Raw genomic sequence first — 22,960 nt, 5'->3', positions numbered from 1 at the left:
GATTTCCAAACCTGGCTGAGCATCAAAATGGACGATCTGGGGCGTGCGCTAAAGACAGCCCTATATCTTAATTCAGGTATGGAAATGAGACTTGAAATCTGTATCATGAATAAATGTCTTACATGATATAAATTCAACTCTTCTGCGGCCCTTTTATAATTAAAGAAACGGAAGCCCAAAGCAATCAAGACTAGCCGGGCCTCCGGACTGGGGATTCACTGCTCTGGGTCTCCGTGGGTGGTGGCCGACAGCCCCGAAAGACGACTGCTGACCCTTTTGTTCTGGCTGACGCGGGGGTGGGGTGGGGTGGGGAGGGAGGCTTGCTTTTCAGGGTCCTCTGGGCTCGCAGACGTGACCTTCCCCTACATTTCTCTCTCGGCAGCAAACCAAGAAATTCCACGGGCAAGCGTTTCTGCAGAAACCCCATCTGCCGCTGGCAACCCGCTGGTCTCGTCCAGGCGCCTCCGGGATCCCCACCTCCACCTGCCAGGTGCTGCCGGGAGTCCCCCCGCTCGCGCCTCCCACCCCACCCCGGCCAGACTCCTCCCATCGCCCGCGGGTGTCCCCGCCTCGCTCCCTCCAGGCGGGAGGAGCCTTGGGGCGGAGCTTTCCCGCGCCCCCTCCCACCTGCTCCCGCGGGCCGCGGCCGGGACATTCCCGGAAGTGTGCGCTGTTCCAGTAGCGGAGCTGATCGGCTGATCGTGGTGTGTACCAGGCCTGGGTTTTTGGGATTTGTTTTGTTTGAACTCCGGATAAGTGAGCATGGTCAGGATGAGTCAGCACTTGCGCGAACTGCAGGGACCTCTGCTGCCCCCCAAGGACCTGGAGGAGGCGGATGATGACTATTTAAAGGAGGATATAGAGGAGGATGAAGACCCGGTGTTCGTCGATGCCGAGGAGCTTTGCAGTGGGGGCGTAAAGGCTAGCTGCCTCCCCGGCCGCCGCTCTGGTGAGGAACGCGCTCTGCCCCGGGGGGATGGGGCAGGCTGGTGAGTGAAGTGTTTCCCGTTCTGGCGTCGCCCTAAGTGAGGGGCCCAGTCGTTGCTACAGGGTTCCCTTTGGGATGGCCTAGCTGCTCCATCCTACTGAGTTTAAAACAATACTATTAATAAAAGCGGGCGACAGTAAGCACATACTATGCGTTAAGCCTGGGCTTTACATATATTATCTCCTTTAATGTTCACAACCCTTTGAGGTAGTTTTGCAAATAAGTCATAGAGAGGCCGCCTACCCTGTTGCAAGGCCAGGCGGTGGCGGACGTGGAGCCTGTGTTCACACCCAGAATAGGGCTTTTAAACGTTACCCTATCCTGTCTGGAGTCAAATACGGGTTATTCTTTAGCTACCTAGGAAAAAGTACAACGAGAAACTCCATGAATTGGTGTTAACTTTATGCACTTTTCCTACTCTGTAAAGTACACCTGTTACATGTAAGTTTTAAGAATTATTTTAGTTTGAGACAAGTGCGGCTCAGTGGAACTTTCTATGGTGATGGAAATGTTTTCTATCTGTGTTGTCCAATACAATAGCCACCAGCCAGCACATGTGACTATTGAGCACTTGAAAAGTGATGGTGCAACTGAGGATGTGAATTTTTGGTTTTATTTAATTAACTTAAATGGCTGCACGTGTTTGGGCGACATAACTTTAAACGGAAAATTTTCAGGTATTGTGGAGTGTTCAGTCATCCCTTCTTTATGTATTATGGACTGGCTACCCTGTTCTACACGTGCAAAGTGCTTAGTACTGTGTTACCCTGGTGAGATAAGATGGTGAGATTAGAATTAGTGAGTTAGGCAGACATCCTTCAAAAAAACCCGCAAAAGTAACTGTAATATTATTTTGGAGGAAAGAAGTGCTATGAGAGGTTATATTTCTGAGAGTCAGGGGAGGCTTTTGTGAAGAAGTGATTATAAAGCCAAGGTTGGTAGTAAATTGGGTATATGGAGGAGAACATTTGAGTCTTGTGCAAAGGCCCTGTGATGGGAGGGAGCACGGCATTTTTAGGAACTGCTTGTAACCCAGTATTGGAAACAGCAGACATTTGTGGTGCAGTGTGCTACCTCTTGAATTACAAAAGACAAATGAAACATGGTCCCCATTCCAGAGAGTTTATAATGTAGTAAAGGGAGACAAACATGTAGGTGGAAAAGTGTTATAGATGTCTGTGTAGCATTCTGTGGGGGGATTAAAAAGAGTGGTGGGTTTGATAAAATATCTGGGAAGAGGATTTTTAACCTTAACTTTTTTTTTTTTCTTTCAGTTTTAATTTCTGATGAAAACACTCAAGAGCAATGCAAAGTGTTTGGACGTTTTCCACTAACAGGTCCTTGGTGGCGAGTGAAGGTACAAGTAAAGCCTGTGGGATTAAATAGCTATCATGCTCAAGGATTTCCATCTTACTTTTTACAGTCTGACATGTTACCACCAAATCAAAAACATATTTGTGCCCTCTTTCTTAAAGAGTGTCATTTCTCCATTGATTTTATAAATAGCTTTTTAAAATGGGTAAATGAAGTATCAAGCTATAAAAACCTAAACTTTGAAAATCTTAAGGAAACACTAAGAACTTTCCAAAAGGAAAGTGAAAGGAAAGGTAAAAAACCGTCTGCACAAAAGGAAGAGGAGAAGTCATTGCCAGATTGCAAGATGAATCTTACTCTGAAAAACATAAGTAAGTATGATTTTATCATTCTGTTTTAGTGTAATTTGGGATATTTAAGGATGTGAGTGTTTAAAATCTTATTGTGTTTATTTTGCTTCAGGGTTATGCCATTGACATAAGAATGAGGCTAACTGAAAAATGGATATAGGTGTGTATAAAAATGTGGTAGTAAGTGTCAATGGAAAAAGAACTGAAATGTCATGGATTGGATATAAGCAGGTGTCGGAAATAAAGCGGTACCTGTAAGGGAATAAACACTCTCTCGGTTCTGGAGGAGAAAAGAATTTATTTACGATCTTGCAAGATAGGGCGTCCAGCCAAACACGTGGAAGGCTGGCGCGCCAGAGGAAGAGAATGGCGATCTTTAAATCTCCTACTCCTAATTTGCAAGTCCCTCCCCTGTTTTCCCATTGACTGGGTACTACAGAGGTTACAGCCTATCCGAGAACACTAACTAATTCATCTTTTGAGATTTTAATTTGTACAGCCAATCCCAGAGAGCCAACTAGCTCATTATTGAGATTTTTGAACTGATTAGCCAATCCCAGAGAGCCAGCTAGCTCATTATTGAGATTTTGAACTGATCAGCCTATCCCCCCCAAATTTTTATTTTTTTTGCTGTGAGTTCCCGCCTCTGATATTACCTCATATCTCTTTACATTCCAGTAACTATGGTTACTTTTCCATATAAGGAGCAGGCAGATTCTCTCTTCTCTTTGTCTGGGGCTTGTTTAAACTGGTTTTGCCACCATTTCCCTTATTCCATGCAGTCTCTGTGTGAAAACGAAACTTATTCCTTTCTTACAGATTCCCTCCTCTTTCTTTTTAAACACTTTTAGTTTTCACATTTTAGATTCTCAAATTTGCTAAGGGCTTTTTCACATTCCTCATCATAGGGATCTTTCTTATTTTTGATTCTAGTGGTTTTGATGGGTTTTTGAACTAGCCTTTGAGCACATGGGATTATGTAGCACCCAGCTGTTATAAACATTTTGGCTGGAATGATAAGGAAAATTAAAATAGATGTTGCAATTCCTTTCCGTTTCTCGAACCAATTTTCCAACCATTCTGTGAGTGGGTTGTTAATGCTAGAATTCTTTTCTAGTTTCTGAAATAAGGCTGTTAAGCCTTGTAGGGCTTTGGTGATAGTTCCATTAGGTGCGGTATTATTGGGGATGAATGTGCGACAATTTCCCCCAACTACAGCACAGATGCCTCCTTTTTCAGCTAGCATCATGTCTAGGGCCATTCTGTTTTCCCATGCCATTCGGCTAGTGGCATCTAACTGTTCTGCTATTTCTTTAATGACATCCCTGGTATAGTTGATAAATTTTAGCTGATGATTGACATTTTTATTGATAGTGACCCACCGGAATAAGGATGATTTAAATTCTGCAGCTACTTGATTTTTAGCTTTAAACTCATTAGGAACTTTCTGGGGAACCCCTATACTATCTACAAACATTTGTTTATTGAAGGAACTAGGTACATTTTGTACATTTTTCTTTTCTCCTTTGCCTTGGGTTGGTACTTTCTTATTACTTTCAAATGCCAGGGTAAATGAGATAGCCAATTGAACCAGAGCACAGGTTCCTCCCCACCTTTCAGGTAGTGTTGCCCAGAGGATGCCCTTCCCACAGTACCACCAGAGGTCTGCTCGGGGTATAGTTAGGCTGGAGAAGTTGCCAGTACTATCCTTGCTCACACTCCACACCTGTGTACACAAAGCCATGGTACCAAGATCCTGGAGCCCTTCTTCCCATCTGGAGAGACAGGCAGAGTGGTTTCCGGGACCAAGGTGAGACGTTGGTATGGCTTTGACACTTCCCTTCTGGACTGGAGGGAGAAGGGAGGACAACGTACTACAACTTTCACCAGGAGTAGCATTTTGAAAGAGGAGTGTTATACATTTAAACTCCCTTTCATGCTTTTTCATCCCCAAGGGGAAGGGCATAATCTGAACAGTGGGTTGTTTGGTTGTACAAGCATAACAGTCACTTCTGTTTGGACTCTGGATGGTATGTTTGCCCCATTCTACCCAGGCATTTGTATTTCCATAACCTGTCTCTATTTCTGTGGTTTGCTTTAAGTCTTTGGCCTTAAGTATTCTAATGACCTTGGGGTCAATTTGAACTGGAGAGTTAAATTCCAGCCAAGTTTCCCTTAATGGTTTTTCCTCCAACCTGGGTAAGACCCATCCCTCATACTGTGTGGTCCACCAAGCAGTGTTCCAAGAATAACAGGGGTTAGGTGTCTCGTAAGTTATACTCTCAAATGTTCGCCCCCCAACAATCTTGCTTTCTATTTGAACAGTCTGCTTACATAAATGCTTATATTCCTCCCTCAGTTGTTGCTGATGTTTTAGATTTTTACAGCTGATTACTTGACAAACATCAAATTGTACAGTTTGAGACTTTAAGCCTTTGACTACACTTATAACCAGCTTAGCAGAACCTGTTACTCCTTGAATATAGAACATTATGATCAGTATAAGCAATTTCATCATTAAGCTATACACAGAGCACAATGCAAACATAGGGTTTAATCCAGCCCTTCCTCCCTCCTAGTATGTTCTTTCAACTGTTGCCTATTTAAAGTGATCCTTAGGGGATCTGAGGTAGGAGTCACTTTCCAGGATTCAGGTTGAGTTGCTGGATACTTATCGTCTGGTTCAGGCACCGGTCCCTTCACTCGTGTGTAATGAGTCCAGCCTCTTTCTGCCGTTCGGACTGCCGAATCAGTTGTCAGCAAGACTTGATAGGGTCCTTCCCAGATCGGTTGAAGTTTGGATTCTTTCCACGACTGGATCAGAACCCAGCTGCCAGGCTGATGTTGATGGGCAGCAAATTCAAGAGGTGGGGTCTGAGCCAGCAGTCCACAGTGCCTGAGAGATGATAAAGTAGAAGACAAGGCCAGTATATAATTCTTAAGAAAAAGATCCTTTGTGTTTAGGGAGGGGAGCTCTCCAGTCCTCCTGGGGAAAAGCAAACCAAAAAGCATTTCATAAGGGGAAATTCCCAGTTCTTTTCTAGGGGCAGTCCTGATTCTTAGTAGAGCTATAGGTAAGCACTTGATCCAAGGTAACTTTGTTTCCAAAACTAATTTAGAAAGATGTTTCTTTATGGTTTGATTCATTCTTTCCACTCTCCCAGAGGATGGTGGATGCCAGGGAGTGTGGAAGTCCCAAGTGACACCCAGGCTTCTCATGACATTCTGCAACACACGGGAGGTAAAGTGACTGCCATTATCAGAGACTATATTTTCCGCTAACCCATAACAGGGAATGATTTGTTCAAGGATAACTTTAGAAGTTCCCAATGCTGTAGCTGAGGATAGAGGGTAGGCTTCCACCCATCCAGTGAGGTGGTCGACAATTACCAAAATATATTTTAAACGACCGATTGGTGACATTTCAGTATAATCAACTTGAATGCTCTGGAATGGTCTCAGGCCTGGCTCTTTTCCCCCTTGTACCTGTTTTCTTAAAACCTTTTTATTAATTTTTTGACAAATTATGCACCATTCACAGATTTGTTTAGCAACTGTATAAAGGCCTACACATCCAAATTGTTTAAGTACTACATCACACATGGCTTGTACCCCCCAATGACTCCCCTGGTGTAGGACTGCTAATATCTCCCTCATTATTTGTTTATTTAACATTTGTCTGCCATCTGGGAGAAACCATTTCCCCTGATCATTTAAGGTTGCTCCTAACTGTTTCAACTCTTTTACTTCTTTGGCAGAGAATGTAGGGACCCCAAATTCCTTATGGATAGAGGGTATTAGGACCATTATTTTTAAAGGGGGGTAGAGAGAGGCCTCCTTAGCCTTTTCATCAGCCAACCTATTGCCTTTTGCCTCAAAAGTAGGTCCCTTCTGATGTCCATTTATATGCACCACTGATATTTCTCTAGGTAAGAGTAGATTGGTTAATACTTGTTTCACCAATTCCCCATGAACCAGTTCTTTTCCTTTGCTATTGATTAATCCCCTTTCTTCCCAGATCTTTCCAAAGGTGTGGACTACCCCAAAGGCATACTTAGAGTCAGTGTATATTGTACCATCCTTTCCTTCTAATAATTTGAGGGCTTGATTTAGTGCATACAACTCACAAGTTTGAGCTGACCACTTATTGGGCAATCGGCTAGCTTCTTTTACTTCACAAGTTATCCCATCTACAACTGCATAGCCATTGTGCCTTTCTCCTTCTAGGACTTTGGAGGATCCATCTATGAACAGTCTTTCCCCCGAGTGCAGGGGAAGATCCCTTAGGTCAGGTCGGACTCGAGTTTGGTATTCAATTAGGTCTAAACAGTCATGCTCAGGGGTCTCTACTTGCTCAGGCCCCTTCCAGAGGAAGGAGGCCGGGTTTAGGCTATGATCTGTTGTTAAGACCAAATCATCTTTTTCCATTAGGATTGCTTCATATTTTAAGATTCGGGAATCAGTTAACCATTTCCCTGCCCTTTGAGACAGAATAGTTCTCACTTGATGAGGAGTACTAACTACTAATGCCCCTCCAAAGGTTAATTTCCTGCTTTCTTCTACTAAAAGGGCAGTTGCTGCAATGGCTTGAACACACCCAGGCCACCCTCTAGAGACTGGATCTAAAACCTTTGAAAGGAAAGCCACTGGCTTTCTTTGGCCTCCCCAGATTTGGGTTAGGACCCCCAAAGCTGTTCCCTTATCTACTGTAACAAACAGGTGAAAGGGTTTTTCGAGGGAAGGAAGTGCTAGAACAGGAGCTTGCACCAGTGCCTGCTTGAGTTCATTTAATGCCTTTATTTCCACTTCCTCCCATTCTATCTTGTCAGGCTTTTCCTCTAGTAATTTTTGGTATAGCCCTTTAGTTCGAGATGCAAAAGAATCTATCCACAATCTACAGTACCCTACCAATCCCAGGAATTTTCTTAGCTCTCTTTTTGTTTGAGGAAGAGGCAACTCTACTATGGCCTGGATTCTTTCTGGATGGATTTTTCTTTTTCCTTCACTTATGAGGTGGCCTAGGTACTTAACTTCCCTTGCTACAAATTGCAGTTTACTTTTAGATACCCTTAATCCTTGTTCCCCTAAAAAGTTCAGTAGATTTTTCGTAGCTTGAGCCACCACTTGCCTTTCTTTACCTGATATTAATAGATCATCTACATATTGCAGAAGGGTGATTTCAGGTGGGACTGGAAATTTTTCCAGTACCCTCTCTAACTCTTGCCCAAAGAGATTGGGGGACTCCGTGAAACCCTGAGGTAAGACCGTCCATCTGTATTGCTGCTTTCGCCCATTGAAGGGATCTTCCTACTCAAAGGCAAACAGGTCTCTACTTTCTGGATCAAGGGGACAGGCCCAGAAGGCATCCTTTAAATCTACTACACTAAACCACTTATGATGGAAGGGAATTTTACTCAGGAGAGTGTAAGGATTAGGAACTACAGGGTGTCGAACCTGGACAATTTTATTAATGGCCCTTAGATCCTGCACCATTCTCCAGCTACCATCTGGTTTCTGAATGGGGAGAATGGGAGTATTAAAAGAGGACATACAGGTTTCCAATAGTCCATCTCGAAGGAGACCCTCGATGGGTTGGAGTCCCTGTCTTCCTTTAAGAGGAATAGGATATTGTTTCTGGCACACGACCTCCCCTTCCTTTTTTAACTTGATTTTAATTGGGGGAATTTGCAACCCTCCCCTGTTTCCTTCTTTTACCCATACCTCCTCCTTAATGTCTTTTTCATCTTCTTCAGTGAGCAGGGCCAAAACCTCAATCCGTCCATTCATTACCTCTAAATCCAGTCCCATAGGTATTATTAGGTCTCTTCCTAATAAATTACTCCCAGCTTCTGGAATGTGCAACAAGGGAGCTATGATTTGATTATTTTCCCAACAAATGTTAGTAGGTTCAAGAATGGGAACTTTAAATCCCTCCCCTTTTACCCCTGTGACAGTGAGGGAACTGCCAGAGAGCCTGGCCCCCTTTGGAAGATGATTTACAGAGGAGCAAGCTGCTCCAGTGTCTACCAAGAATGTAATTTCCTCTTGATATGGGCCCACCTTTAAATTTACTAAAGGCTCCCGGTGGGCTTCTGAGATGAGGAGCCTCTGACTCTCCTAGTCTTCAAAATTCATTAGCGGTATAACTCGACCCTCCTTCTGTAAGTCTGGGCACTCCCTTTTGAAAGGCCAGGCTTTTCACAATGATAACACCCTGCAGAGTTCTGCATTTTCCTTGCTTCTTTTTTTAAATCAGCCCAGCCCCCTCCCCTATCTCGCCTCTGTCTGCATCCCCCATTTCCTGTTTCTAATCTTTTCTTGACCAAGTGGTCAACAGTGGCTATCATGACTTTAGCCTGCTGCTTTTGTTTTTCGTCCTCCCTTCTTACAAATACTTTCTGTGCTTCCCTTAATAACTCCTCCAATGGCTTATTTATCCATCCATCTATTTTCTGAATCTTTTTCCGAATATCAGGCTAAGATCCCTTCACATAGCTGACCTTTAACATTCCCTGGGCTACAGGGTCTTCAGGGTCCATACCTGAATATTTCCTTACTTGTTCTCTCAATCTTTGTAGATAAGCAGAGGGAGACTCATCTTTCTCTTGATTTACCTCAAAGGCCTGATCCAAATTTTGAGATTTGGGTACCGCCAATTTTATTCCCTCTACAATGAGGTCTCTGAGATCCTTCATTTGTGCCCTATCCTCTTTATCATTATTATCCCAATCAGGGTCAGTATTTGGAAATTTTTGCTCTGCTGCCATCACCCCTTGCCCTGGCGGGTGTTGCCTTTCCCATTCTTTCATAGCAGCCCCTCTTATCATTCCTCTCTCCTCTTTCGTAAAGAGGATGTTTAATATGGACATAAGTTCAGACCACGTGTATAGGCTAGAGCCTAGGAACTGATCTGTTTGCTCAGCCAGCCCCATTGGGTCCTCTATTAGCGATTTCATCTCCTTCTTAAAATTTCTTACTTCTGCACTTGTTAATGGGGCATTTACATACCCGACTTCCTTTGGCCCCATAGGCACCTCCCTCAAGGGGTAAAGGGATTTAACGGGGTGATGTTCCCTTACTCTCTTTCCTTCAAGAGTTTTTGGAAATGGAAAATTTTGTACATCCTTTTTGCACTGTGTTAATTCTTTCCTCAACCATTGATGGGTCATATCTGGTGGGGCAGTTGGCGCCGATGGGCCTCCTGATTCCCCTGGAACCTGTGCTGACTTTATTAGGTCCTCAGACTTAACAATCTCTGCCCTGGGGGAGGAGGGGAATAGTAGGGAGGAGGAAGGCTTAATAAGGGGTCCCAGGGTTTAGATTCTACCAACTCATCTTCCAAGTTTGGGTTTTTATCTTTCACAGGGTAGAGGGGAGTTTTTTTGTTCTTTAGCCAGCACGTGGCATAATCAGACTCCTCCTTAGAAAAGGGTTTCTTCTCATTAACATAAATTACAAGGTTGGCACAGAGCCAGTCCTCCTCTGTCCCATACTTTGGCCAGAATACATCTGGCGGTGAAATGCTTTCTTCAATCCAAATGTAACAACAATATTTAATCATTTTCTTTTTGTCCTTTCCCTTGGTCCGATCGCTATCGGTCCAGTATTTTAACATCCTACCTAGTGGGCTATCTGGAGGGATGTCCCCGAGGGACTCTATAGGTGCCCCGTTTTCTTCTTCCCCGGCCGGCCAACTGCCTCTATTTCCCATCCTGAGTCTTGTCTGGGCTTCTTTCTCTCAGTTCCTTTCGCTTCGTCTGTCTCTGGCCCTTTCCCTCGCGGGAACCGCAGATTGAGACTCCACACTCGCTTTGTGCAGTATGTTGCACGTCTCAGTCACACACAAGCAGCTCCAGACTCATCAGGAATTCCTGACCACCAAGGCAATATATTACTTTCCTTACCTTGGTCCGTGCACGGAGTTGCCTGGTCAGATAGAGGCAAGCCTTTCCTTTTCCCCCTTTTCTCATCCACAACCGGCAGATCCAAGCGTCTGGTCTCGGGCCCTTTAGCTGCCAGAGATGGGCCCCCAATGGCGGAGTCTGAGACCGCTCAATCAGCGGGGCGCGCCTTCCCTTTGTCCACCTCGGGGGTCCCCCTCCGAAGCTTTGGATCCCGGACGAGCCCCCAAGTTGTCGGAAATAAAGCGGTACCTGTAAGGGAATAAACGCTCTCTCGGTTCTGGAGGAGAAAAGAATTTATTTACGATCTTGCAAGATAGGGCGTCCAGCCAAACACGTGGAAGGCTGGCGCGCCAGAGGAAGAGAATGGCGATCTTTAAATCTCCTACTCCTAATTTGCAAGTCCCTCCCCTGTTTCCCCATTGACTGGGTACTACAGAGGTTACAGCCTATCCGAGAACACTAACTAATTCATCTTTTGAGATTTTAATTTGTACAGCCAATCCCAGAGAGCCAACTAGCTCATTATTGAGATTTTGAACTGATCAGCCTATCCCCCCCAAATTTTTATTTTTTTTGCTGTGAGTTCCCGCCTCTGATATTACCTCATATCTCTTTACATTCCAGTAACTATGGTTACTTTTCCATATAAGGAGCAGGCAGATTCTCTCTTCTCTTTGTCTGGGGCTTGTTTAAACTGTTTTTGCCTCCATTTCCCTTATTCCATGCTGTCTCTGTGTGAAAACGAAACTTATTCCTTTCTTACAGCAGGGGATTGACAAGACTGGTTTTGTGTTTTAGGGAGCTCACTTTTGTGCAAAACACCACAAATCCTGTTTTAGTAGATCTGTCTACACCCATGTAGCTTAAATGGCCGGAGAAAAAACATGAGTTTGTCAAATGGTCCCAAATTTGTTCCTAGACTTAGTGCTGTTTACCTACCATCCTTCAGTTCCATCTAGCCTGTCCTCTTTTACTTTTAGACAGAAATTTCGCTTTCTAATCATGCTTTCATTTCACTAAGACACCAGAACAGCTCTTGTCACAGTCACTAATGATCACCTGTCACTAAATCCTGTGGCTATTAGTTATTATCAGCCCCCCTGTGAGCAATGTTAGAGGCAATTAGTCCCTTTTTCCTTCTTGAAACACTTGCCTCCACAGCACCACTTGGTTGGTTCTTATTTGACATCATCTTTTTCTGGTTTGTACTCATTTGCCTTTAAATATCCATATGCTCTGGGATTTAGTCCTTTGACTTCTTCTTTGTCCCTGCCTGCTTTCCAGGCAATCTCATCCAGTCTCAGGGCTTTACATCCAGTCTATATTTGACATCTCTAATTTAAACCTCTCTCTTGAACTTCAGATTTATGTGTCCAGCTGCCGCTTTGTCATCTCCACTAACATGGAGTTAAAATGCCTGAACCTGAATTCGTGAATTTGTCTCCCTAGGCTTGTTTCTTCGCAGGCTTTTCCCTTCTTAGTAAATGGTGGCTTTTTCCTCCCTCCTATTCACATTAATATCCTTGGTGTTGTCTTTGACTTCTCTCTTCCTTTACTCCTGATAAACATGCTATCTGCAAATGCTGTTGGCTTCATCTTCAAGAATATACAGAGGCCCACAGTTTTGATCACTTTTGCCACCACCACCCAGAATCAAACCCCTGTAGTCTCCCATCTGGATTATAGCAGTAGTTCCCCAACTACTTGCCTTCAGCCCCTTCGGTTTATTTTCAAAATGGCAGCTAAAGTGATCCTTTCAAAACTTAAGTCAGATCATGCTATTTCTCTGCTCAAAACCTTCTAATGGCCTTCCACTGCAGTCAGAGTAAAAGCTGAAGTCCTTACAGTGGCTTACAATTTCCTGTCTGCTCTGCCTCCATTTACCTCCCTGACCTCATCTCCTATAACTTTCCCCTTTTCTCACTCTGGTTCACCTGCACTGGCCTCCTTGCTTTTCCCCTGTCCAAATTAGTAATACACTCCACACTCCTTCGCCACACACTGCTTTCTCCCCATCCTTTTTTTATTTTACTCCACTGTACTTTTCACCATCTAATGTACTATCTATTTGCTTATGTATTTGACTCTCCTACTAGAATGTAAACTCTTCAAGGGCAGGGACTTTGTTGTGTTGGGTCCTGTTTTGGTTTGCTGAAGCTGCTGCTTTTATAATAGGGATTTATTAACTTAAACAGTTCTTAGGCCATGAGAATGTTCAAATCAAGGCATCAACAGGATGATCCTTTCTCTGAAGGAAGGCTACTGGCATCTGGGGTTCCTTTGTCAGATAGCAGGTCCCATGGTCAGCATCTCCTGGTCCTTCTCTCTTGGGTTTTGTTGCTTTCAGCTCCTGGCTCCAGTGGCCCTCTCAGTGCTCCAGGGGCTTTCCTCTAAGTCTCTCTGGGTGTTTCTTTGAGCTGTCACCAAATGTCTCTGCCTTTTATCCTCATAAAGGACTCCAGTAGAGGATTAAGACTCACCTTGAATGGGCTGGGTTGTATCTCAATTGAAACAACCTAATCAAAAGGTGCCACCCACAAAAGGTCTGCACCCCCAGGAATGGATTGAAAGAACATGGCCTTTTCTGGGGTACATAGCAGCTTCAAACTAACATGAGGGGGAACAGCTAAACCACACTGAAGAAGGTATGGACCAAATAAATAAAGACATGAGAGAAGCAGAGAAGGCTTTAACAGAACTCAACAAGTGTTGTAGACTTTGTGTCTGCACATGTAATAGGATGAAGAACTTTGAGTCTGTTGAGGCCTAGAAGGCAACATGGAGAGATGGTGGAGACAACACATATAACAATGCAGTATCTAAGCAGCCAGGCTGGGTGACAGTCAGTCAGTCCCAGGAGCAGCCACACGAGCAGCCACTGGTGGATACATTAAACATTTAACAAATGAAGCCAGGAAAGATGAAATGGAGGAGAGCCTGACTCAGGTGGGCAGTATCCTGAGAAATCTAAAAAACATGGCCCTGGATGTCAGCAATGAGATTGAGTCTCAAAATCGACAAATAGACCGGGTCGCAGAAAGGCTGACACCAACAAAGACCATATTGACATTGCCAGTGCAGAGCAAAGAGACTCATTGACAGCTAAAGCTACTGCTGTACTTCTTTATCATTTATTCACTTCCCTAGCTCCTTCAAAGTTATACCTTTTCAGAATTTGAAATTTTGTCCCATACTCTTTTTTTTTTTTTTTTTTTTTTTAATTCGATTTTATCGAGATATGGTCACATACCATATGGTCATCCATGGTGTACAATCAACTGTTCACAGTACCATCATATAGTTGTGCATTCATCACCCCAATCTATTTTTGAACATTTTCCTTACACCAGGAAGAATGAGAATAAGAATAAAAAGTAAAAATAAAAAAGAACACCCAAATTGTTCTCCCCATCCCACCCTATTTTTCATTTAGTTTTTGTCCCCATTTTTCTACTCATCCATCCATACACTGGATAAAGGGAGTGTGATCCACAAGGTTTTCAACTCACACTGTCATCCCATGTGATCTACATTGTTATACAATTGTCTTCAAGAGTCAAGGCTACTGGGCTGGAGTTTGGTAGTTTCAGGTATTTACTTCTAGCTATTCCAACACATTAAAACCTAGAAAGTGTTACCTGTATAGTGCGTAAGTATGTCCACCAGAGTGACCTCTAGACTCTGTTTGAAATATCTTAGCCACTGAAGCTTTATTTTGTTTCATTTTGCATCCCCCTTTTGGTCAAAAAGATATTCTCAATCCCACAATGCCGGGTCCAGATTCATTCCCAGGAGTCATATCCTGTGTTGCCAGGGAGATTTACACCCCTGGGAGTCAAGTCCCATGTAGGGGGAGGGCAGTGAGATCACTTGCCAGGGTGGCTTTCTTAGAGAGGCATCGGGGAGATCCTTTGCAGTAACAAGCTTCATAGGGGCAAGCCCCAAGACAGAGGGCTTAGCATGTCAAGCTGTAAATCTCCAATGTTTGTGAGAATATCAGCAACAATCCAGGTGAGGAAGTCCAACACCTCCGTATCATCCCCCAGGCTCCTCAGGGGGGCCCCGAATATATATTTTTATTCTCCGCCCAAATTACATTGGGATGTGTTGCTATTCATGCTAACTTATACAGACCTACCAGGTCTCATTTCTTATTCAAAGTTCCATGTAACTGTGGTGTTTGAACAAACTGTCTAGAAGTTATCTTGCTTAGAAAATACAGATCCTACACCAAATATCTCTTTCCTTTGTCTCACGTGGAAGTTGGAGTTTTAACACACAGTCAGTTTCAAACTTTACCGTTTGGCCCAATTTGTCCTAGTCTTAACCAGATCTGTTTCATTCATATCTCTAATTGAAGTCTGGGCTCTTTTTCAGCTTTTTTATTCTTTTTTTTGTAACCATTGCTGTATGTGTTAATACTGACATTCATATCTGCCAAGCTCTAGCTCTGAGTTTCAGGTGTCATACAGATACCCAATGTTCCAGAGACCAATCAGGTTATACACCAAGGGATCAACATCTCAGTTTGGAGACAGCCATTACAATTCAGGAATAGATTTTTTTTTTTTTATCATCATTTTATTGAGATATATTCACTTACCACGCAGTCATACAAAACAAATCGTACTTTCGATTGTTTACAGTACCATTACATAGTTGTACATTCATCACCTAAATCAATCCCTGACACCTTCATTAGCACACACACAAAAATAACAAGAATAATAATTAGAGTGAAAAAGAGCAATTGAAGTAAAAAAGAACACTGGGTACCTTTGTCTGTTTGTTTCCTTCCCCTATTTTTCTACTCATCCATCCATAAACTAGACAAAGTGGAGTGTGGTCCTTATGGCTTTCCCAATGCCATTGTCACCCTTCATAAGCTACATTTTTATACAACTGTCTTCGAGATTCATGGGTTCTGGGTTGTAGTTTGATAGTTTCAGGTATCCACCACCAGCTACCCCAATTCTTTAGAACCTAAAAAGGGTTGTCTAAAGTGTGCGTAAGAGTGCCCACCAGAGTGACCTCTCGGCTCGTTTTGGAATCTCTCTGCCACTGAAGCTTATTTCATTTCCTTTCACATCCCCCTTTTGGTCAAGAAGATGTTCTCCGTCCCACGATGCCGGGTCTACATTCCTCCCCGCGAGTCATATTCTACGTTGCCAGGGAGATTCACTCCCCTGGGTGTCTGATCCCACGTAGGGGGGAGGGCAGTGATTTCACCTTTCAACTTGGCTTAGCCAGAGAGAGAGGGCCACATCTGAGCAACAAAGAGGCATTCAGGAGGAGACTCTCAGGCACAAACATAGGGAGGCCTAGCCTCTCCTTTGCAGCAACCGTCTTCCCAAGGGTAAAACTTATGGTAGAGGGCTCAACCCATCAAACCACCAGTCCCCTATGTCTGTGGTCATGTTAGCAACCATGGAGGTGGGGTAGGCGAATACCCCTGCATTCTCCACAGGCTCCTCAAGGGGGCACTACATCTTTTTTTTTTTTCCTTGTTTTTCTTTCTTTTTTTTTTTTTTTTTCACTTTCCCCTCTTTTTTAAATCAACTGTATGAAAAAAAAAGTTAAAAAGAAAACAAACATACAATAAAAGAACATTTCAAAGAGACCATAACAAGGGAGTAAGAAAAAGACAACTAACCTAAGATAACTGCTTAACTTCCAACATGTTCCTACTTTACCCCAAGAAAGTTACATAATATAGCAACATTTCTGTGAACTTGTTCCTACCACATCCATCAGAATCCAACAGACCATAGTCATTTCTGGGCATCCCCAGAACGCCAAACAGCCTATCTGTTATTCCTGGACCACTGTTCCCCCTTCCTTAATTGCTCTCTCCTGCTAGTTCCCCTACATTCTACATTATAAACCATTTGTTTACATTTTTCAAAGTTCACATTAGTGGTAGCATATAATATTTCTCTTTTTGTGCCTGGCTTATTTCGCTCAGCATTACGTCTTCAAGGTTCATCCATGTTGTCATATGTTTCACAAGATCGTTCCTTCTTACTGCCGCGTAGTATTCCATCGTGTGTATATACCACATTTTATTTATCCACTCATCTGTTGAAGGACATTTGGGTTGTTTCCATCTCTTGGCAATTGTGAATAATGCTGCTATGAACATTGGCGTGCAGATATCTGTTCGTGTCACTGCTTTCCGATCTTCCGGGTATATACCGAGAAGTGCAATCGCTGGATCGAATGGTAACTCTATATCTAGTTTTCTAAGGAACTGCCAGACTGACTTCCAGAGTGGCTGAACCATTATACAGTCCCACCAACAATGAATAAGAGTTCCAATTTCTCCACATCCCCTCCAGCATTTGTAGTTTCCTGTTTGTTTAATGGCAGCCATTCTAACCGGTGTTAGATGGTATCTCATTGTGGTTTTAATTTGCATCTCTCTAATAGCTAGTGAAGCTGAACATTTTTTCATGTGTTTCTTGGCCATTTGTATTTCCTCTTCAGAGAACTGTCTTTTCATATCTTTTGCCCATTTTATAATTAGGCTGTCTGTACTATTGTCATTGAGTTGTAGGATTTCTTTGTATATGCAAGATATCAGTCTTTTGTCAGATACATGGTTTCCAAAAATTTTTTCCCATTGAGTTGGCTGCCTCTTTACCTTTTTGAGAAATTCCTTTGAGGTGCAGAAACTTCTAAGCTTGAGGAGTTCCCATTTATCTATTTTCTCTTTTGTTGCTTGTGCTTTGGGTGTAAAGTCTAGGAAGTGGCCGCCTAATACAAGGTCTTGAAGATGTTTTCCTACATTATCTTCTAGGAGTTTTATGGTACTTTCTTTTATATTGAGATCTTTGGTCCATTTTGAGTTAATTTTTGTGTAGGGGGTGAGGTAGGGGTCCTCTTTCATTCTTTTGGATATGGATATCCAACTCTCCCAGCCCCATTTGTTGAAAAGACCATTATGGCTCAGTTCAGTGACTTTGGGGGCCTTATCAAAGATCAGTCGGCCATAGATCTGAGGGTCTATCTCTGAATTCTCAATTCGATTCCATTGATCTATATGTCTATCTTTGTGCCAGTACCATGCTGTTTTGGCAACTGTGGCTTTATAATAAGCTTCAAAGTCAGGGAGTGTAAGTCCTCCCACTTCGTTTTTCTTTTTTAGAGTGTCTTTAGCAATTCGAGGCATCTTCCCTTTCCAAATAAATTTGATAACTAGCTTTTCCAAGTCTGCAAAGTAGGTTGTTGGAATTTTGATTGGGATTGCATTGAATCTGTAGATGAGTTTGGGTGGAATTGACATCTTAATGACATTTAGCCTTCCTATCCATGAACATGGAATATTTTTCCATCTTTTAAGGTCCCCTTCTATTTCTTTTAGTAGAGTTATGTAGTTTTCTTTGTATAGGTCTTTTACATCTTTGGTTAAGTTTATTCCTAGGTACTTGATTTTTTTAGTTGCTATTGAAAATGGTATCTTTTTCTTGAGTGTCTCTTCAGTTTGTTCATTTCTAGCATATAGAAACATTACTGACTTATGTGCATTAATCTTGTATCCCGCTACTTTGCTAAATTTGTTTATTAGCTCTAGTAGCTGTATCATCGATTTCTCAGGGTTTTCTAGATATAAGATCATATCATCTGCAAACAATGACAGTTTTACTTCTTCTTTTCCAATTTGGATGCCTTTTATTTCTTTGTCTTGCCGGATTGCCCTGGCTAGCACTTCCAGCACAATGTTGAATAACAGTGGTGACAGCGGGCATCCTTGTCTTGTTCCTGATCTTAGAGGGAAGGCTTTCAGTCTCTCACCATTGAGTACTATGCTGGCTGTGGGTTTTTCATAAATGCTCTTTATCATGTTGAGGAAGTTTCCTTCAATTCCTATCTTTTGAAGTGTTTTTATCAAAAAGGAATGTTGGATTTTGTCAAATGCTTTTTCAGCATCTATTGAGATGATCAATTGATTTTTCCCTTTCGAGTTTTTAATGTGTTGTAATACATTGATTGTTTTTCTTATGTTGAACCATCCTTGCATGCCTGGAATGAACCCCACTTGGTCATGGTGTATGATTTTTTTAATGTGTCTTTGGATTCGTTTTGCAAGTATTTTGTTGAGGATTTTTGCATCTATATTCATTAGGGAGATTGGCCGGTAGTTTTCCTTTTTTGTAGCATCTTTGCCTGGTTTTGGTATTAGATTGATGTTAAGTTCATAAAATGAGTTAGGTAGTGTTCCATTTTCTTCAATGTTTTGAAAGAGTTTGAGTAAGATTGGTGTCAGTTCTTTCTGGAAAGTTTGGTAGAATTCCCCTGTGAAGCCATCTGGCCCTGGGCATTTATTTGTGGGAAGATTTTTGATGACTGATTGGATCTCTTTGCTTGTGATGGGTTGGTTGAGGTCTTCTATTTCTTCTCTGGTCAGTCTAGGTTGTTCATATGTTTCCAGGAAATTGTCCATTTCCTCTACATTATCCAGTTTGTTGCCATACAGTTGTTCATAGTATCCTCTTATAATTTTTTTAATTTCTTCAGGATCTGCAGTTATGTCACCTTTTTCATTCATTATTTTGTTTATATGGGTCTTCTCTCTTTTTGATTTTGTCAGTCTAGCTAGGGGCTTGTCAATCTTGTTGATCTTCTCAAAGAACCAACTTTTGGTGATATTTATCCTCTCTATTGTTTTTTTGTTGTCTATGTCATTTATTTCTGCTTTAATCCTTGTTATTTCTTTTCTTGTACTTGGTTTAGGATTGGTTTGCTGTTCATTTTCTAGCTTCTTCAGTTGATCCATTAGTTCTTTGATTTTGGCTCTTTCTTCCTTTTTAATATATGCGTTTAGTGCTATAAATTTCCCCCTTAGCACTGCTTTTGCTGCATCCCATAGGTTTTGGTATGTTGTGTTCTCATTTTCATTCGTCTCTATATGTTTAGCAATTTCTCTTGCTATTTCTTCTTTAACCCACTGATTGTTTAGGAGTGTGTTGTTTAACCTCCAGGTATTTGTGAATTTTCTAAGTCTCTGATGGTTATTGACTTCTAATTGTATTCCATTGTGGTCAGAGAGTGTGCTTTGAATAATTTCAATCTTTTTAAATTTATTGAGGCTTGTTTTATGTCCCATCATATGATCTATTCTGGAGAAAGTTCCATGAGCACTAGAAAAGTATGTGTATCCTGGTGATTTGTGATGTAATGTCCTGTATATGTCTGTTAAATCTAATTCATTTATCAGATTGTTTAGGTTTTCAGTTTCCTTATTGGTCTTCTGTCTGGTTGATCTATCTATAGGAGAGAGTGATGTGTTGAAGTCTCCCACAATTATTGTGGAAACATCAATTGCTTCCTTTAGTTTTGCCAGTGTTTCTCTCATGTATTTTGTGGCACCTTGATTGGGTGCATAGAGATTTACGACTGTTATTTCTTCTTGCTGAATTGCCCCTTTTATTAGTATGTAGTGGCCTTCTTTGTCTCTCAAAACATCCCTGCATTTGAAGTCTATTTTATCTGAGATTAATATTGCTACACCTGCTTTCTTTTGGCTGTAGCTTGCATGAAATATTTTTTTCCATCCTTTCACTTTCAGTTTCTTTGTGTCCCTGTGTCTAAGATGAGTCTCTTGTATGCAACATATTGATGGTTCATTTTTTTTGATCCATTCTGCGAATCTATATCTTTTAATTGGGGAGTTTAACCCATTTACATTCAACGTTAAAAGCGTGAAGGCATTTCTTGAATCGGCCATCTTATCCTTTGGTTTATGTTTGCCATATTTTTCCCTCTCTCTATTAATATCCTTTATTGTACCCATACCGAATCTCTTTAGTACTGAACCTTTCTCCAAGTCTCTCTGTCCTGTCTTTGTTTCTCTGTCTGTAGGGCTCCCTTTAGTATCTCCAGTAGGGCAGGTCTCTTGTTAGCAAATTCTCTCAGCATTTCTTTGTCTGTGAAAAATATAAGCTCTCCCTCAAATTTGAAGGAGAGCTTTGCTGGATAAAGTATTCTTGGCTGGAAATTTTTCTCACTCAGGATTTTAAATATATCGTGCCAGTGCCTTCTCGCCTCCATGGTGGCTGCTGAGTAGTCACTACTTAGTCTTATGCTGTTTCCTTTGTATGTGGTGAATTGCTTTTCTCTTGCTGCTTTCAGAACTTGCTCCTTCTCTTCTATGTTTGACAGTGTGATCAGTATATGTCTCGGAGTGGGTTTATTTGGATTTATTCTATTTGGAGTTCGCTGAGCATTTATGATTTGTGTATTTATGTTGTTTAGAAGATTTGGGAAGTTTTCCCCAACAATTTCTTTGAATACTCTTCCTAGACCTTTACCCTTTTCTTCCCCTTCTGGGACACCAATGAGTCTTATATTCAGACGTTTCATATCATCTATCATATCCCTGAGGTCCATTTTGATTTTTTCAATTTTTTTCCCCATTCTTTCTTTTATGCTTTCATTTTCCATTCTGTCATTTTCGAGGTCACTGATTCGTTGTTCAACTTCCTCTAGTCTTGTACTATGAGTGTCCAGAATCTTTTTAATTTGGTCAACAGTTTCTTTAATTTCCATAAGATCATCCATTTTTTTATTTAGTCTTGCAGTGTCTTCCTTATGGTCTTCTAGAGTCTTCTTGATTTCCTTTATATCCCGTACTATGGTCTCATTGTTCATCTTTAGTTCTTTGAGTAGCTGCTCTAGGTGCTGTGTCTCTTCTGGTCTTTTGATTTGGGTGCTTGGGCTTGGGTTATCCATATCGTCTGGTTTTTTCATATGCTTTATAATTTTCTGTTGTTTTTGGCCTCGTGGCATTTGCTGAACTTGATAGGGTTCTTTTAGGGTTTGTAGACCTATTGAAGTCCTTATCTCTAATTTATCAGATCTACAGCTTCGTGGAGTACATTTTCTCTTACTAACCAGCAGGTGGCGTCCACGAGCCACCTGTCCTCCACAAGCCAGTTCTCCCCTGCTTAGCCTTTTTGGTGAGTGGGGGAGTGAGTCTTGTGGGGCCCAATTGGTGTACCAAGCTTGTGTGTGTAGTTGGTGTTGCCTGCCCTGTATGTGGGGCGTGTTTCTGGGAAGTCGGGGAGGGGGGGTGGCCCTAACAATCAAATCTCCCTGGTGATCCTAGAGTTTTAAAGCTGCTGTAATAGTCTAATCCTTCAGTTCAGTCCTGCCACAGTTTGTCTCTGCCACTGACCCACAAGTCCTTGGTATTGGCGTATGGCTCCTGAGACTTGCAAGTGGGCCTCTCTTCCAGGCTGTGCACCCCCGGTCCTCTGTTGAGGGATGACTGTGCTATGTCACAGGTGAGTGCCGTCCCCCCAGGGCAGTTCTGGGCTGCTGGGCTGTGTAGGGAGGCTCCCAGTCTGCTGAAATGATGGCTGAATGGGGCTTTGTTAATTCACACTGCTCCACCTTCCCAACTCTGGGACAATCAGCTGAGGTTGCAGGGAAGGCTAATGTCCACGCCCTGGTTTTGTGGTGTGTGCCTGTTATTTGAAGCACTTCCGTCACACTGGGTTGTCTGGGGCAGCTCTGGGCTATGGGGCTGGCGATGGGCCGGAGTGTTTCCTGTCCACCAGGATGGTGGCTGTGAGCGGACACCCCCCTTTTCTTGGGAAGTTGTGGTGTTTAGTGAATTTTCTCAGCTACTGGATTATTGCCTTTTGCCTCAGAGCTCTCTTAGTTCTGCTCTTGACTTGACGTGCCCAAATTGAAAGTCTTTGAAGCTTTCTGTATTGGGCTTCTTAGAGTAATTGTTTTAGAAAAAGAAAAAAGGATTAAAAAAAAAAAAAAAAAAAGGGCCCTCCTCAGTGATCTAATAGGTTATTGAAATGCTAATAGACAAAGCAACCAGGGCCATTAAGGAAAGGTCCACAGGGCAGAGAGATCAGCTTTTCTTTGGGATTTGCATATGCGCCTCAAGGCCTGAGCTCTGCCCTTCCCCTTTCTGTGTTCACCAGAACTCCAAAAATCCTCTGCTTTTATTTTGGAGTTTTTCGTGTTGTTTTTTTTTTTCTATGTTTGTCTCCTCTCTGCTGGGCTGGCTGCTCTCAGATTCTGTGGTGTCTGGTCTCAGTCTATCTATGGTTGGAGTTTGGATCAGTAGAATGAGTTTCCGATAAGGGCTGCCACTGCAGTTCTCCCTTCTCCTTCCCGGAGCTGACAGCCCCTCCTCCCACGGGACTGAGCCTGGCAGGGAGGGGCGCGGGTCCCCTGGCCACAAAAACTTACAGATTTCGCTGATCTCAGCAGTTCGACATTTTCATGAGTGTTGTATGAAGTATGCCCAAAGACAGATTGCTCTGTGGTGTCCAGTCCACGCAGTTCCTGGCTTTCTACCTACTTTCCTGGAGGAGTAACTAAAATATACAGCTCACCAGTCTGCCATCTTGCCCCGCCTCCCAGGAATAGATTTGACTGCT

At 42.5% G+C, this 22,960-nt stretch overlaps 1 protein-coding gene across 2 annotated transcripts in view; it reads left to right on the top strand.

Moving 5' to 3' along the window:
- The first annotated feature begins 655 nt into the window (after positions 1–655).
- The window catches only part of HELB (DNA helicase B), a 75,952-nt gene continuing 53,647 nt past the window's right edge, over positions 656–22,960 (top strand). The window contains exons 1-2 of one of the 2 annotated variants that reach the window (XM_037846797.1): positions 656–949; positions 2,263–2,673. In XM_037846797.1, coding sequence (XP_037702725.1) covers positions 763–949; positions 2,263–2,673 — 598 coding nt within the window. In that variant the 5' untranslated portion in view covers positions 656–762. Of the gene's footprint in view, positions 990–2,262; positions 2,674–22,960 lie in introns of both variants that reach the window. The other variant, XM_037846799.1, reaches the window with a different exon arrangement.

The sequence above is a fragment of the Choloepus didactylus genome, chromosome 8 (assembly GCF_015220235.1).
Source record: "Choloepus didactylus isolate mChoDid1 chromosome 8, mChoDid1.pri, whole genome shotgun sequence".
NCBI lineage: Eukaryota > Metazoa > Chordata > Mammalia > Pilosa > Megalonychidae > Choloepus > Choloepus didactylus.
Note: the sequence above shows the minus strand (reverse complement) of the source record. Positions and strands in the feature narration are given on the sequence as shown.